Here is a 16,495-nt window from a genome sequence, read left to right on the forward strand (position 1 = left end):
ATGAACATTTAGTTGTTTTTTTCTCAGCAGGCACTACATCAATTGGTTTGAAACCAAACATATATTGATGTCATAATCATACCTAACACTATTATCCATACCATTTCAGAAACTTTTGCCCATATGAGTAATCAGGAAAGCAAACGTCAAAGAGTGTGTGATTTGCTGAATGCACTCGTCACACCAAAGGAGATTTCAAAAATAGTTGGAGTGTCCATAAAGACTGTTTATAATGGAAAGAAGAGAATGACTATGAGCAAAACTATTACCAGAAAGTCTGGAAGATACTATTAAAGAAGAATGGGAGAAGTTGTCACCCCAATATTTGAGGAACACTTGCGCAAGTGTCAGGAAGCGTGTGAAGGCAGTTATTGAGAAAGAAGGAGGACACATAGAATAAAAACATTTTCTATGATGTAAATTTTCTTGTGGCAAATAAATTCTCATGACTTTCAATAAACTAACTGGTCATACACTGTCTTTCAATCCCTGCCTCAAAATATTGTAAATTTTGCTTCCCCACCCTGTATATTGACATCACCAAGGAGGTTAGGTTTTTGCCGGTACTGGTTTGTCTGTCTGTTTGTGTACAAGATAAGTCAAAAAGTTATGGATGGATTTGGATGAAAATTTCAGGAAATGTTGATACTGGCACAAGGAACAAATGATTACATTTTGGTGGTGATTGGGGGGGGGCACTGATCTGCCTTGGCGGAGGTCTGCGCTCTACAAGTGCTTTTCAGAAAGGACAACGAAGACCTCCACCAAGGCAGATCAGTGCCCCCCCCCCCAAACACCACCAAAATGTAATCATTTGTTCCTTGTGCCAGTATCAACATTTCCTGAAATTTTCATCCAAATCTGGGGAACTGATCTGGCTTGGCGGAGGTCTGCGCTCTCCGAGTGCTTCTGGTTACCAAAGAGGTTATGTTTTCATCGGGGTTTGTCAGTGTGTTTGTTTGTCTGTTAGCAAGATAACTCACAAAGTTATGGAAGGCTTTTGATGAAATTTTCAGGAAATGTTGATACAAGGAACAAATGATTAAATTTTGGCGGGGATCGGGGGGGGGGGAACAGATTTTGATAAAATTGTGGAACTGGGGGTAATTTTTAAAAATGTAGTTTTTTTTGTTGATACACCCTGTAGAAGTTATGGAATTTTTGTGTAAGGTCCACTGTATAAGAGAGGATGTTAAGTTTCGATTTCTGTTTAATTGTACTGACGTTGTTTATGGACCACACCCCCACGTACATGTTTTGGTGCTTACCGCATATGTGTATGTTCCAGAACCGGCTGCGTGATGACGTCAGGACGTCCTGCCGGCAGATTTGTTTCTTTTTTTTTTTTTATCAATTTTGGGACATTTTAAATTGATTCTGAATCATAATAAATGACATGAAAAAAGGTAAACGACGTGCACATCCAAAATTAGAGGTGTGCAGGATCCCAAAAAGTAGAACGTAAAAAAATTAAGGAATAAATGACAATCACGATTTTTTATATGAATCGATTATTTGGCACATCCCTAATGGAAACCCAGCTACAGATGTGAAAGTAGAGCCACTTTAAATCTTTTTCTGGAGCACAATGCTTATGCATTACACTCTGTTTTTTTTTTTTATTTACCTTTTTTTAGTACAAGCGTAGATGTTTGAGCTGTTGGTTCCACAAACAATACAGACTGACACATGTTTGGAACAAAGGATACAAAACGATGTCACGGTCTGACATGTACGTGCATGTACGGAGGACTTGTAATAATTTTTTCCGCAGCTGTATATCGATATATTCTTGTATCAGTATTTTTGTCTTACCCTTGTTACAGTTTAATATAAGTTGTTAGTTGTTGTTTTGGAGGTGAAATAAGCATTTTAGCCGCTGAGGAACTCAGTTTGTGACTATGTCCTGTCACTAATAGTTTTCCAAATGTGTCGACTACTAGATTTATTCCATTAGCTACAACTCAATTTACTATAGATATAAAAGTAGACCCACCTTAAATCTTTTTCTGGAGCGCAATGCTTATGTATTACACACAGTTTTTTTTTTTTTTTTTAAATTTACCTTTTTTTTCAAGTTGTCAAAGAACACAGGAACATTTTTTTTGTAATTTCAATAAAGCAACAGTGGTTGCTGGACTTTCTAAGTAACATTTTTATGCGAGTTGCAGTTTGATTTTGAGAATAAAATTACAAATTATTCTAATCTGCCTTATTCATTTGACTAGTTTAGAGCAATCTGCACGTGTCTTGTGCAACCTCTAAATATTAATTAATTTGCATAAAATTTGGACTGAAGTAATTCGGCCAGATATGGAACCAAATGCAGGGTTCTAATCCAGAGAATCTTAAAAAAAAAATTTTGGACCACCCTAAGCTACACCTCAGTTTACTATAGATGTGAAAGTAGAGCCACTTTAAATCTTTTTCTGGAGCACAATGCTTATGCATTACACTCGTTTTTTTTTATTTATTTACCTTTTTTTAGTACAAGCGTAGATGTTTGAGCTGTTGGTTCCACAAACAATACAGACTGACACGTTTGGAACAAAGGATACAAAACGATGTCACGGTCTGACAAGTACGTGCATGTACGGAGGACTTGTAATAATTTTTTCCGCAGCTGTATATCGATATATTCTTGTATCAGTATTTTTGTCGTACCCTTGTTACAGTTTAATATAAGTTGTTAGTTGTTGTTTTGGAGGTGAAATAAGCATTTTAGCCGCTGAGGAACTCAGTTTGTGACTATGTCCTGTCACTAATAGTTTTCCAAATGTGTCGACTACTAGATTTATTCCATTAGCTACAACTCAATTTACTATAGATATAAAAGTAGACCCACCTTAAATCTTTTTCTGGAGTGCAATGCTTATGTATTACAAACACAGTTTTTTTTTTTTTTTTTTTAATTTATTTACCTTTTTTTCAAGTTGTCAAAGAACACAGGAACATTTTTTGTAATTTCAGTAAAGCAACAGTGGTTGCTGGACTTTCTAAGTAACATTTTTATGCAAGTTGCAGTTTGATTTTCAGAATAAAATTACAAATTATTCTAATCTGCCTTATTCATTTGACTAGTTTAGAGCAATCTGCACGTGTCTTGTGCAACCTCTAAATATTAATTAATTTGCATAAAATTTGGACTGAAGTAATTCAGCCAGATATGGAACCAAATGCAGGGTTCTAATCCAGAGAATCTTAAAAAAAAATTTTTGGACCACCCTAAGCTACACCTCAGTTTACTATAGATGTGAAAGTAGAGCCACTTTAAATCTTTTTCTGGAGCACAATGCTTATGTATTACACTCTGTTTTTTTTTTTTTTATTTACCTTTTTTTAGTACAAGCGTAGATGTTTGAGCTGTTGGTTCCACAAACAATACAGACTGACACATGTTCGGAACAAAGGATACAAAACGATGTCACGGTCTGACAAGTACGTGCATGTACGGAGGACTTGTATTGTTTCATCGATGACAGAACGCACCTGTTTTAAATGCAGAGCCGCACACGCCTCCTTGTAATGAGGTTTTAATGTGAGTACATGGTGTGCCTGGGAGGAAGCGGCAGGCAGAATTCAGCACAGATTCTTCTCAAAAGCTTCTGCCCAGCGTCTGCGACAGGAAAAGAAACAGAATCACTCGGAAAGGTCGAAATATGCATTTGTGATTTTTTTTTTTTTTTGCACTATGTGTGTTGGTTGAAAGTTTTCACAGATGACTCATTCGCTGAACTCCGGCGGCGGGCGGAGGCAGACGACAAGATTACCACTGTGACAAAGGTCGGCCGCTGACAGTCCCATCTCAATTATTGAAAGGAAATGCATATTGGACTATTGATCATGCCGGTAATTGGTCAGTACAACAGTATCAGCATTGCCCAGGGGTATATGCACAATTTAATGAGAAAGCGCAAATTAAAAGAGGTAGAGGGCAAAGCCGACACACTGTACTTTCATCTAACACCCAAGATAACTAGACTTCTATCTGCTACGTTCAAGTAACCATTCATTTGATGCTCTTTGATGGTTTTTCTTTAACTATTCCTGCCAAGCTGTCTGTACGCATCCATATTAAAACCCCCAAACCACGGCGGTAATGGATGATTTTGTTTGTTTTCCAGTCTCTACATTTAAAACTCAAGCTGACAGAACTATCTTAATGAGGCTCCTCGCAATTATCCCTCAAACCTTCAGATTTTTTTTTTTTTTTTTACAGATAAAACCAACTCCAAGAGCATTTATTGAATTGCTTACAACAGCACAGACATCAAAACTTGAAGATTTGTTAAATATAATTAGATATCTTAAAGTGGCGTCATCTTCTTGGCAACAAGTTCGCTAATTAGACAGCGTTGAATATAGGAAAAAAAAAAAAAAAAAGATTAACCCTTTCATGCATAGTGGTCACTGCAGTGGACAGTTATTCTCTTGTATATTCATGGGTTTTGTTGGTTTAGTTCCATATCAGCCAACACAGTGGACGCTTATGCACCATCCCATAATACACCGACATTCAGACCATTACTGTAACTTTGCTGTTCTTCATAAACTGATCTGCACTAACATGTTTGAGTGTAAATCATTTGTTATTTGTTAGACACAAAGGTTTTTTTTTTGCACGTTAGCGCCATGAAGTGAGTAATAACGAGCATTAGAATATGTTAAAATGGGAGAGAAAATCCGATTTGCAGCATTAAAAATGTTTTTATTTCATTGTTTTCATATTACTTTCTTACGCAACAGGATTAGGGCCACGGGACTTTAATCTCAGAATTCTGACGTTAAACTCAGAATTCTGACGTTAAACTCAGAATTTTGACATTAAACTCAGAATTCTGACGATTTTTTCCTCAGAATTCTGACGTTAAACTCAGAATTCTGACTTTTTTCCTCAGAATTCTAACGTTAAACTCAGAATTCTGAATTTAAACTCAGAATTTTGACATTAAACTCAGAATTCTGACTTTTTTTCCTCAGAATTCTAACTTTTTTTCCTCAGAATTCTGATGTTAAACTCAGAATTCTAACTTTTTTTTCCTCAGAATTCTGACGTTAAACTCAGAATTCTAACTTTTTTCCCTCAGAATTCTGACTTTAAACTCAGAATTCTGACTTTTTTTCCTCAGAATTCTGACGTTAAACTCAGAATTCTGACTTTTTTCCTCAGAATTCTGACGTTAAACTCGGAATTCTGACTTTTTTCCTCAGAATTCTGACGTTAAACTCGGAATTCTGACTTTTTTCCTCAGAATTCTGATGTTAAACTCAGAATTCTAACTTTTTTTCCCTTAGAATTCTGACTTTAAACTGAGAATTCTGACTTTTTTCCTCAGAATTCTAACTTTTTTTCCCTCAGAATTCTGACTTTAAACTGAGAATTCTGACTTTTTCTCATAATAATAATAAGAAATATATATTGGACCATTTATTTATTTATTTTTCCCCAGTGACTTTAATCCTCTTCTTTACTTTCTGATGTTGGGATTTAAACACACGTTTCTTTACTTCAAAAAATGAAACGCATGGACATTTTTGTAACTCTATGAAAAAAAAAAAGATCGCATTTTTTTTTTTTTTCATGTGTAAGGAGGAATAAAAACACTCAAGAAAAAAAAAATCTTTACTAAGGGTCGCATAATTCATGCATGAAAGGGTTAAAAATAAATAAGTGGGGTTTATTTTAACAAAACCGACTTTGTGGAACAACACAACAACTAATCAAAAGTTTTTGGTAATTGCGAGGATTTGCCCACTATTGAATCAACACATTTCAGGCCGATTAACAAGCCAAAGTATAAACCCCACTCTTTAATTTTCTCAAAACGGAAAACTTGTTTGTTTACATAAACTCAGACAACTTTTTTTTTTTTAATCAAAGTGTCTCTAAATTAATTTTTTTTTCTCAGTATGATGCCTAATCCTAGGGCTGCTTTACAGAAATAATTACTGTGTATATGGATCGCATGCTGTATAAATCAGTGGGAGGAGAGAAAACATTTGCATAAATAGGTAAATAAACTGTGCACAAATCCTTCGCTAATTTCATTTTGCATAAAATGTCGTTATGTCGACCAACAGCCCCTAATGCGGCATATGGTCGTCACACACGTCATGACTCTGGTCACGGATTTGCAGCTTCTCTAAGTGGAAAAAATATGACTTTATATCTGAAAGAGCTGCTTGGTTTAAGGAAAAAAAAAAAAAGCTCTGAGAAAGAAGCAACCCTAAAAGACATCAAATACAGACAGAAAGACACGCAGTCCTCAGAGACCATTCATCAGCTCTTGATGATTATTTTCCGTTATGAGGTTTCTGTCCAATTAAGGAACATCGCTGCCTGAGGGGGATCTGAATTCCACAGGGAGGACAGAGGACAACATTTAGACTCGTTGTCCGCAGACTGATGTTTTTCCCTTCTTTTTTTTTTTCAAGAGAGTTTTTGAAACTTGTTCACTTCTACTAACGAGCATCAGGGATTCTGAAGCATCACCAAAGACCTCAGATGGAGATGAATCCCACGGCCACTTTAACCCTTTCATGCATGAATTATGAGAACCTTAGTCAATATTTTTTTCTTGAGTATTTTTATTCGTCCTTAGGCATAAAAAAAAAGCAATACAATTTGAAATTTTTTCAATAAACCTGTTTTTCGTGGAGTTACAGAAATGTCCACTCAGCTGGACACCGTGTTTTTTTTGCACGTTATCTCCATGAAGTGAGTAATAACGAGCATTAGAATATGTTAAAATGGGAGAAAACATCAGATTTGCAGCATTAAAAATGTTTTTATTTCATTGTTTTCATATTACTTTCTTATGGAACAGGATGAGGGCCACTGGACTTTAATCTTAAAACTTTTTTTTCCACAGAATTCTGACGTTAAACTCAGAATTCTGACTTTAAACTCAGAATTTTGACATTAAACTCAGAATTCTGACTTTTTCCCTCAGAATTCTGATTTTAACTCAGAGTTCTGACTTTAAACTCAGAATTCTAACTTTTTTCCTCAGAATTCTGACGTTAAACTCAGAATTCTGACTTTTTTTCCTCTGAATTCTGACGTTAAACTCAGAATTTTGACATTAAACTCAGAATTCTGACTTTTTTCCTCAAAATTCTGACTTTAACTCAGAGTTCTGACTTTAAACTCAGAATTTTGATATGAAACGCCGAATTCTGACTTTTTTTTCTCAGAATTCTGACGTTAAACTCAGAATTCTGACTTTAAACTCAGAATTTTGACATTAAACTCAGAATTCTGACTTTTTTCCTCAGAATTCTGACTTTAACTCAGAGTTCTGACTTTAAACTCAGAATTTTGATATGAAACTCCGAATTCTGACTTTTTTTTCTCAGAATTCTGACGTTAAACTCAGAATTCTGACTTTAAACTCAGAATTTTGACATTAAACTCAGAATTCTGACTTTTTTCCTCAGAATTCTGATTTTAACTCAGAGTTCTGACATTAAACTCAGAATTCTAACTTTTTTCCTCAGAATTCTGACGTTAAACTCAGAATTCTGACTTTTTTTCCTCAGAATTCTGACGTTAAACTCAGAATTTTGACATTAAACTCAGAATTCTGACTTTTTTCCTCAGAATTCTGACTTTAAACTCAGAGTTCTGACTTTAAACTCAGAATTCTAACTTTTCTCCTCAGAATTCTGAGTTTAATAATGGTTACAATAATGGTATGAATTGCAGTTTATGAGATGATGCATAAGTGTCCACTGTGTTGGTTGATATGGAACTAAAACAACAAAACCCATGAATATACAAAATTAAAGCTGTAGAGGAACTGTCCACTGTAGTGACCACTATGCATGAAAGGGTTAAACACATGGTGTCCAGCTGAGTGGATATTTTTGTAACTCCATGAAAAATAGGTTGATGAAAAAAAAAATTAAATCGCATTGTTTTTTTTTTTGTTTTTTTTTTCATGCCTAAAGAGGAATGAAAACACTCAGGGAAAAAAAAAAATCTTGATTAAGGTTCTCATAAATCATGCATGAAAGGGTTAAAGTGTTTGGATTTGGATTCAGTTCATGAGTTTAATATTTGTGTACTGTAGGACATTTACAAAAAAAAAATACTGCATGTAATAAAGGCTCAGTCCTTCACCAGTGTAGTCACATGAGGTCATGTTCATGATCTCGTGTTGTTACGTTTTGAGTTTGATTTCGTTTTTCCTCTGATGTACAGCACAATACAGCGAAGCAATTCAGCTAAATATAAGTTTGTTTCACCTCCTACTGCCGATGTACAGAGCACTGAGTTAATGACAAAAAACTATACATCCATACATGTGTATATGAATATCAGCAGGCAGATAGATAGATAGATAGATAGAAAGATAGAAAGATAGATAGATAGATAGATAGATAGATAGATAGATAGATAGATAGATAGATAGATAGATAGATAGATAGATAGATAGATAGATAGATAGATAAGTGCTGTCAAACCATTAAAATGTTTAATCAGATTAATCACAGGGTTGCTGTGGATTAATTTTGATTAATCACCATTAAATCTCATTCTTCATCTATATTAATTGTGTTTTTTGCACGAGCGAACAGACTCAAGAAAGAAGGAAATATATATGCACTGAACATGTTTAACCCATATACTGCAAAAATCTAACTCTTACCAAGTGTATTTTTCTCATTTCTAGACCAAATATCATATCCCACTTAAAATAAGACATAATCACCTAAAGAGTAACTTTTCAGTGAGATATAAGAACTGATTTTTAGACAATAGATCTTGAAAATCTTATTTCAGGAAATCTTACCAAGATAATTTTCACATGTTCCATTGGCAGATGTTTTTGCTTAATTCAAGATTTTTTTAATTATTATTTTCTTTTAGTTTAATTCAAGCAAAAAAATATGCGAATGGAATTGTATAACCATTGTTTTTGATGACTTTTTTCTGCAACTGTACATAGTCATTTAAAGTATTTCACATTCATTTTTTTAACATGTTAATGACAATGCATTGCTTATTGTAAAGTATGAAATATTGGGTGGGGGCTGATAACTTAAACAAACCTCCACTGGTATGGTATGAGACGGTATAGGATTAGATGAGATAGGATGGTACAGGATGAGATGAGATAGGATGGTGTAGGATGACATGAGATAAGAGGGTATGAGATGACATAGGATGGTATGAAATGAGATGAGATAGAATGGTATAAGATGAGATGAGGTAGGATGGTATAGGATGAGAGAGGGTGGTATAGGATGAGATGAGATAGGATGGTATGAGATGAGAAGAGATGAGACAGGATGGTGTAGGGATGAGATGAGGTAGGATGGTATAGGATGAGATGAGATAGGATGGTATGAGATGAGATGAGATAGGATGGTGTAGGATGAGATGAGGTAGGATGGTATAGGATGAGATGAGATAGGATGGTATGAGATGAGATAGGATGGTGTAGGATGAGATGAGGTAGGATGGTATAGGATGAGATGAGATAGGATGGTGTAGGATGAGATGAGACAGGATGGTATAGGATGAGATGAGATGAGATAGGATGGTGTAGGATGACATGAGATAGGAGGGTATGAGATGAGATGAGATGGTATGAAATGAGATGAGATAGAATGGTATAGGATGAGATGAGACAGGATGGTATAGGATGAGATGAGGTAGGATGGTATAGGATGAGAGAGAGGATGGTATAGAATGAGATGAGATAGGATGGTATAGGATGAGATGAGATAGGAGGGTATGAGATGAGATAGGATGGTATGAGATGAGATGAGATAGAATGGTACAGGATGAGATGAGGTAGGATGGTACAGGATGAGATGAGACAGGATGGTGTAGATGAGATGAGATAGGATGGCATAGGATGAGATGAGATAGGACGGTATAGGATTAGACGGTATAGGTTGGTATAGGATGAGATAAGATGAGATAGGATGGTGTAGGATGACATGAGAAAGGAGGGTATGAGATGAGATGAGATAGGATGGTATAGGATGAGATGGTATAGGATGAGATAAGATGAGATAGGATGAGATGAGATAGGATGGTGTAGGATGACATGAGAAAGGAGGGTATGAGATGAGATGAGATGAGATAGGATGGTATAGGATGAGATGGTATAGGATGAGATAAGATGAGATAGGATGACATGAGAAAGGAGGGTATGAGATGAGATGAGATAGGATGGTATAGGATGAGATGGTATAGGATGAGATAAGATAGGATGAGATGAGATAGGATGGTGTAGGATGACATGAGAAAGGAGGGTATGAGATGAGATGAGATAAGATGGTATAGGATGAGATGGTATAGGATGAGATAAGATAGGATGAGATGAGATAGGATGGTGTAGGATGACATGAGAAAGGAGGGTATGAGATGAGATGAGATAAGATGAGATAGGATGGTATAGGGTGAGATGAATTAGGTTGAGACGAGATGAGATAGGATAAGATGAGATCGGATGAGATGAGACAGTCCGTTGGTACTGTAATGCTACCAGCTAAAGTTCTCCGTTCAGTAAAGACACCCCCCCCCCCCCCCCCCCCCCCCCCCGCTGTGTCTCAGGTTCTTCATCCAACATGCGATTCCTCTGAGTCTTAATCTGAACGTTCCTCTCGAAGTCGTACAATTACATTAAATGCCGCTGTGATGTACGAGCTGCTAACGGAAACTTCGTTAAACCTGGACGGAATAAAAACGCAGTCACTAATGAGACTCCGAACACCTTCAGGGTCAGACCGCGGCCTTCTGTATTAATCCAGAAGTCCTAGGAGATACCCAAGGTCCAGAGGATGTGCATTAAAGTGTGGGCGTACGTGGGCCTCTGTACATGAACGTGACCTGCGGCTGCTATTAACATTCATCTTCTGAAGCATTTCCTCGGCGCTCTTACCCAGCATGCCTTGTCAAACTGCTCTTTCCCTCAATCCATCACCAACATCACTGGAGCAAGAACAAAGGCCAGGCTTCACTTACTGCTTTTCATCTTTTAATAGGTTTTGCGTCCAATAACTCCATGTAGTTTAGTGTCATTCCACTGCGATAATAGACCTCATTTATTACCTGAAGAAAAAAAAAAAAAAAACATCTACAAGTGTCTGTTTTTTTCTTTCTCTTTTCTACGCTAGGTGGATGTACTGAAGGCGGACATGGAAAGCGCCGAGTGGAAGATTTTGGAAAATTTAATCCTGGAAGGTGTTGTGGACTCGGTGGGTCAGCTGCTTCTGGAGCTCCACCTACACTGGGCGGGGTTTGAGGTGCCCGGGGACAACCCCTCGGTGGTGCGCTACTGGTTCAGCCTGCTAAAGGAACTGGAACGGGCTAACTTCCGCCTCTTTCACGTCCACAGCGACCCCACAAAACCGCACCTTTTCCTGCATAAGAACGTCCTGAACGCCAGCAGCGCCTACACGTTAGGCTGGGTCAACACGCAGTGGAAAACCGAATGAATGTCAGACTGTCCGATAAAAGCGAAAACTGAACTGCAACAACACAAATGTGCAAAGTTGGATAAACTTTAAGGGCATTACTTGCATAGTGTTTGGTTTGTTTTTGTTTGTTTTTTTTGTAGTGACTATAAATCCTTTATTTATGCTTTATTAACCCTCCGGTACCCCGCCCAGCAAGGCCCGTACTGAGCACCAAGTGTGCCTTTTTCGCACACTTGTGGAATAAAAAAAAATAAAAAAAAATTTCATACAGTTTGTTTTTAATTCTTTTACACTTTTTTCTATTTCATCAACTTGTGCCGTAAATAAAAATACCAAATACTCAATAACTGTCACATTTTTTAACCCTTCAAATGCTGTGTTTGTAATGTAAACAAACCATTTTTTTGGATGCAAAAAACGCAAACTTTTTTTTTTTTTTTTCAATATACTACATAAAAATTGGATTGCATATTATTTGATTTTTTCATCCTGGCATATGTTAATGATTAACTCCAACACTGGTTAATTTGCATTATTATTTTTGCCGCTAAGGTCAAATGTTCAAAAATACTAGCATCTGTCACCAAGTGTGCGTAAAATGCACACCTATAAATCAAACTATTAAATATTATATATTGATTTATTTTTCTGCTCTAATTTGATTTTATTTTTGTAAATCCAGCTCAGCTCTAATCATACATATCAAATGGAAGAAACAGTGCGTTTTAGGCACATTTGGCAGACAGATGCTAGTCTGGTAATTTTCTTTTGTTTACAATGTGCACATTTTAGTCGGTGGCCAGAATTTTAAAGATCATGCAAAAATTAACAACTTTTCTATTCTAACCTTATTTAACCCTCCGGTATGCCGTCCACCAAGGCCCTTACTAAACACCAAGTGTGCCTTTTTCGCACACTTGTGGAATAATGTCAAAAAAAATTTCATACAGTTTGTTTTTAATTCTAATACACGTTTTTCTATTTCATCAACTTGAGCTGTAAATAAAAATACCAAATACTCAATAATTGGCACATTTTTTTTTAACCCTTTAAATGCTGTGTTTGTAATGTAAACAAACCATTTTTTGGATGCAAAAAACACACAAAAATAATTTTTTTTCAATATACTACATAAAAATTGGATCACATATTATTTGATTTTTTCATCCTGGCATATGTCAGTGATTAACAGCAACAGTGGTTAATTTGCATTATTATTTTTGGTGCTAGGTCAAATGTTCAAAAATACTAGTATCTGTCACCAAGTGTGTGTAAGAGGCACACCTACAAATCAAACTATTAAATATTACATAGATTTATTTTTCTGCTCTAATTTGATTTTATTTTTGTAAATCCAGGTCAGCCCTAATCATACATATCAAATGGAAGAAACAGTGCGTTTTAGGCACACTTGGCAGACAGATGCTAGTCTGGTAATTTTCTTTTGTTTACAATGTGCACATTTTAGTCGGTGGCGAGAATTTTAAAGATCATGCAAAAATTAACAACTTTTCTATTCTAACCTTATTTAAATTGTGAAAAATAATATGAAGTTTTTTAAAACGAAGTGCAAAGTGTGCCTAAAAAGCGCACCCGGATACCGGAGGGTTAATGTCGACCCTGTTCTACAACTACTAGGCCTTTAAAGAACAGCTTCCCCTCAGTAACCTCCAAATTACTGCACTTTCTTCTCTACATTAATTATGATCCTCATATGATTTGGTCAGTATGGGCCTAATAAAAGTACATATTTAGAACTACTACAATAACACTAGTCAGCAACAAATGTATTGTTTAAGTTTTTTGAGCTGATTCAGGATAATTTTGGTGTGCTGCAGTCAAAAATCACATTAATTTTGCTCAATCAGGTCAACTTTCTGAACTATGCTACATATTGGCTTTTGAACATTTTTGCTTACATTTATGGGCATTTTCACATCATATGATACAAAATTCTTTCATATTTCTTGCAATAAACGAGTTCGGAAGATTTTACTTTTCCCAATTTATGATTAATGTTTTTTTTTTAATATTACAGGTGAATGAAATGGCTTCGACTAGAAGATCTTGCAAAAATAAGCCTGACGTATTCTGCTACATCTGCAGTGAATACACCATTGTACCTAACAGGAATCAAGTCACAAGTTTCATAAAGTGTGCTTACCAATCTTATTTTGGTATTAATTATTATATTTTGTGAGAAGATCAAATTTTTCAAAATCAAATTAGCAAAAAAAACCTGACTTGATTGAAAAAAAACAGATGTCAGTTTGGATTTAGTGGTGCAAAATGGTCCTAATTCAGTTGAAAAAACCTAGACAACTTGCAAAAAACATTTTTTGTAACCCAGTGTAATAGGACTTTAACCCATAAAGACCCAAAGAGTCAGCGGTGACCAAAATCATCTACGGATCTGAAATCTTCAATAACTTCTAAACCGCTAAAGCTGTTAATTCATGGAAATAACTCTCTGGTATCCGGGTGCGCCTTTTTAGACACACTTTGCACTTCATTTTAAAAAACTTCATATTATTTTTCACAATTTAAATAAGGTTAGAATTCAAAAGTTGTTCATTTTTGCACAGTCTTTAAAATTCTGGCCACCAACTAAAATGTGCACATTGTAAACAAAAGAAAATTACCAGACTAGCATCTGTCTCCTAAGTGTGCCTAAAACGCACTGTTTCTTCCATTTGATATGTATGATTAGGGCTGAGCTTGATTTACAAAAATAAAATCAAATTAGAGCAGAAAAATAAATCTATATAATATTTAACAGTTTGATTTATAGGTGTGCATTTTACGCACACTTGGTGACAAATGCTAGTATTTTTGAACATTTGACCTAGCGCCAAAAATAATAATGTAAATTAACCAATGTTGGAGTTAATCATTGATATATGCCAGGATGAAAAAATCAAATAATATGTGATCCAATTTTTAAGTAGTATAATGGGAAAAAAAAAATTTTTGTGTGTTTTTTGCATCCAAAAAAATGGTTTGTTTACATTACAAACACAGCATTTGAAGGGTTAAAAAATGTGACAGTTATTGAGTATTTGGTATTTTTATTTACGGCACAAGTTGATGAAATAGAAAAAAGTGTAAAAGAATTAAAAACAAACTGTATGAAAATTTTGGGTGTGCGAAAAAGGCACACTTGGTGCTTAGTAAGGGCCTTGCTGGACGGCATACTGGAGGAATAACTGATTAAAAACAGTTTGTCATCTTTTCATAGTCATCAGATATGACCCAGGGTTAAGTGAGAACTTCTATTTGTGTATTATTACCACCTCATTCAGTCCATACAGAACAAAACATATTCAGACGATGACGTATTTCATTTTACTCTCAACAAACAGTAACTACAGGTTATTGACAGTCAGCAGTTAAGGGAATAGTAGTACTTAAATACACTATACGAACAAAAGTTAAGGTGCTAGAAAACACTTACGACAAATATCACAATAATTTGTCATAAATATCACTGCAATAAACATGTCATTTTGTCTTTAAGGCTAATTGTGTTTACAGTGTTATCTAAAAAGCTGAAAAAAGTGTTGCTTTTCCTTTTAATTTCATTAAATATTGATGTTCTTCCTTTTGTTATAATTATTTTAAAGGTTCTACTTCTGGATTTCTTCAATACTATACATCATTTAAGCTCACGTAATCATCTGGTTTCTTCAAGGCTCACTGAGGGAAAAAAATGAAATATGATTTTTTAAAAAAAGTTAATTTCACTGTTGAAAGTGGAATTTTAAAAGCGTTTTTTTTGCTTTAGCCAGTTTGCAAATGCAAGACTTTTTAAGACCCTGCAGGAACCCTAAGGACCCACTGTGCTGCTTATATTCAAGGTAATGAACTTTAATGCTTAATAAGTGGACCTTAGTGTAAAGCAGGGGTGTCAAACTAATTTTAGTTCAGGGGCCAAATTCAGCTAAATTTGATCTGCAGTGGGCCGAACCAGTGAAATAATAACATAATAACCTATAAATAATGACAACTCCAAATTTTTGTCTTTGTTTAAGTGTACAAAAAACATTAAATTATGAAAACACTTACTTTTATAAACTATCAACAAAAAGAAAAAAAAAAAAAAAAACAACTGAAATTTAAATTAAAAAACATTAAAAAAAAATTTGTGCAATTTTAACAATATTATTCCTCAACTTACCATTTGTCCATGTGCATTATGGGTCAGATCTACAAAGACACTAAACACTGAGGAACAGGCAGAAAAAGAGTTAAAATTGTGCTTAATTTTCTTTAGATATTTCAGGTTGTTCATATTTGTTCAGGTTATTCACATTTTAGTGTTACAGGATAGTTTGTAAATGTAAATATTTTCATAATTTAATGTTATTTTTTGCACTAAAACAAAGAAGAAAAATTTAAGTTGTTAATTCTAGATTTTTTGTCTTAATTCAAGATTTATTTTTTTTTTACTTAATTGAAGATTTTTTTTTTGCTTAATTCAAGATTTTTTTTAACTTAACTGAAGATTTTTTTTTTGGCTTAATTGAAGATTTTTTTTTACTTAATTGAAGATTTTTTTTGGCTTAATTGAAGATTTTTTTTAACTTAATTGAAAACTTTTTTGGCTTAATTGAAGTTTTTTTTTTTTACTAAATTGAAGATTTTTTTGGCTTAATTCGAGATTTTTTTAAACTTAATTGAAGATTTTTTTGGCTTAATTGAAGATTTTTTTTTTTTTTAACTTAATTGAAGATTTTTTTTTGGCTCAACTGAAGATTTTTTACTAAATTTGAGAAATTTTTTTGGCTTAATTGAAGATTTTTTTTTTTACTTAACTGAAGATTTTTTTAAATTAATTGAAGATTTTTTTTTTGCTTAATTCAAGATTTTTTTCCTTAATTCAAGCTAAATTTTTTTTGCTTATTTAATTCAAGACTCTGGAATTTTTGCACTCGGCAAAAACATCCCAGGGGCCGAACTGGACCCTTTGGCGGGCCGCATTTGGCCCCTGGGCCGCATGTTTGACACCCCTGGTGTAAAGTGTTTTCAGTGGTCCGACATCGCTCTTATGTGTCCT

General features: G+C 34.7%; 1 protein-coding gene across 1 annotated transcript in view; it reads left to right on the top strand.

Moving 5' to 3' along the window:
• mettl24 (methyltransferase like 24) overlaps window positions 1–11,644 on the top strand; it is a 169,795-nt gene extending 158,151 nt beyond the window's left edge. The window contains exon 5 of the mRNA XM_030129322.1: window positions 11,137–11,644. Coding sequence (XP_029985182.1) covers window positions 11,137–11,457 — 321 coding nt within the window. The 3' untranslated portion in view covers window positions 11,458–11,644. The remainder of the gene's footprint in view (window positions 1–11,136) is intronic.
• The last annotated feature ends 4,851 nt before the right edge of the window (window positions 11,645–16,495 follow it).

Source organism: Sphaeramia orbicularis, chromosome 24 (assembly GCF_902148855.1).
Source record: "Sphaeramia orbicularis chromosome 24, fSphaOr1.1, whole genome shotgun sequence".
NCBI lineage: Eukaryota > Metazoa > Chordata > Actinopteri > Kurtiformes > Apogonidae > Sphaeramia > Sphaeramia orbicularis.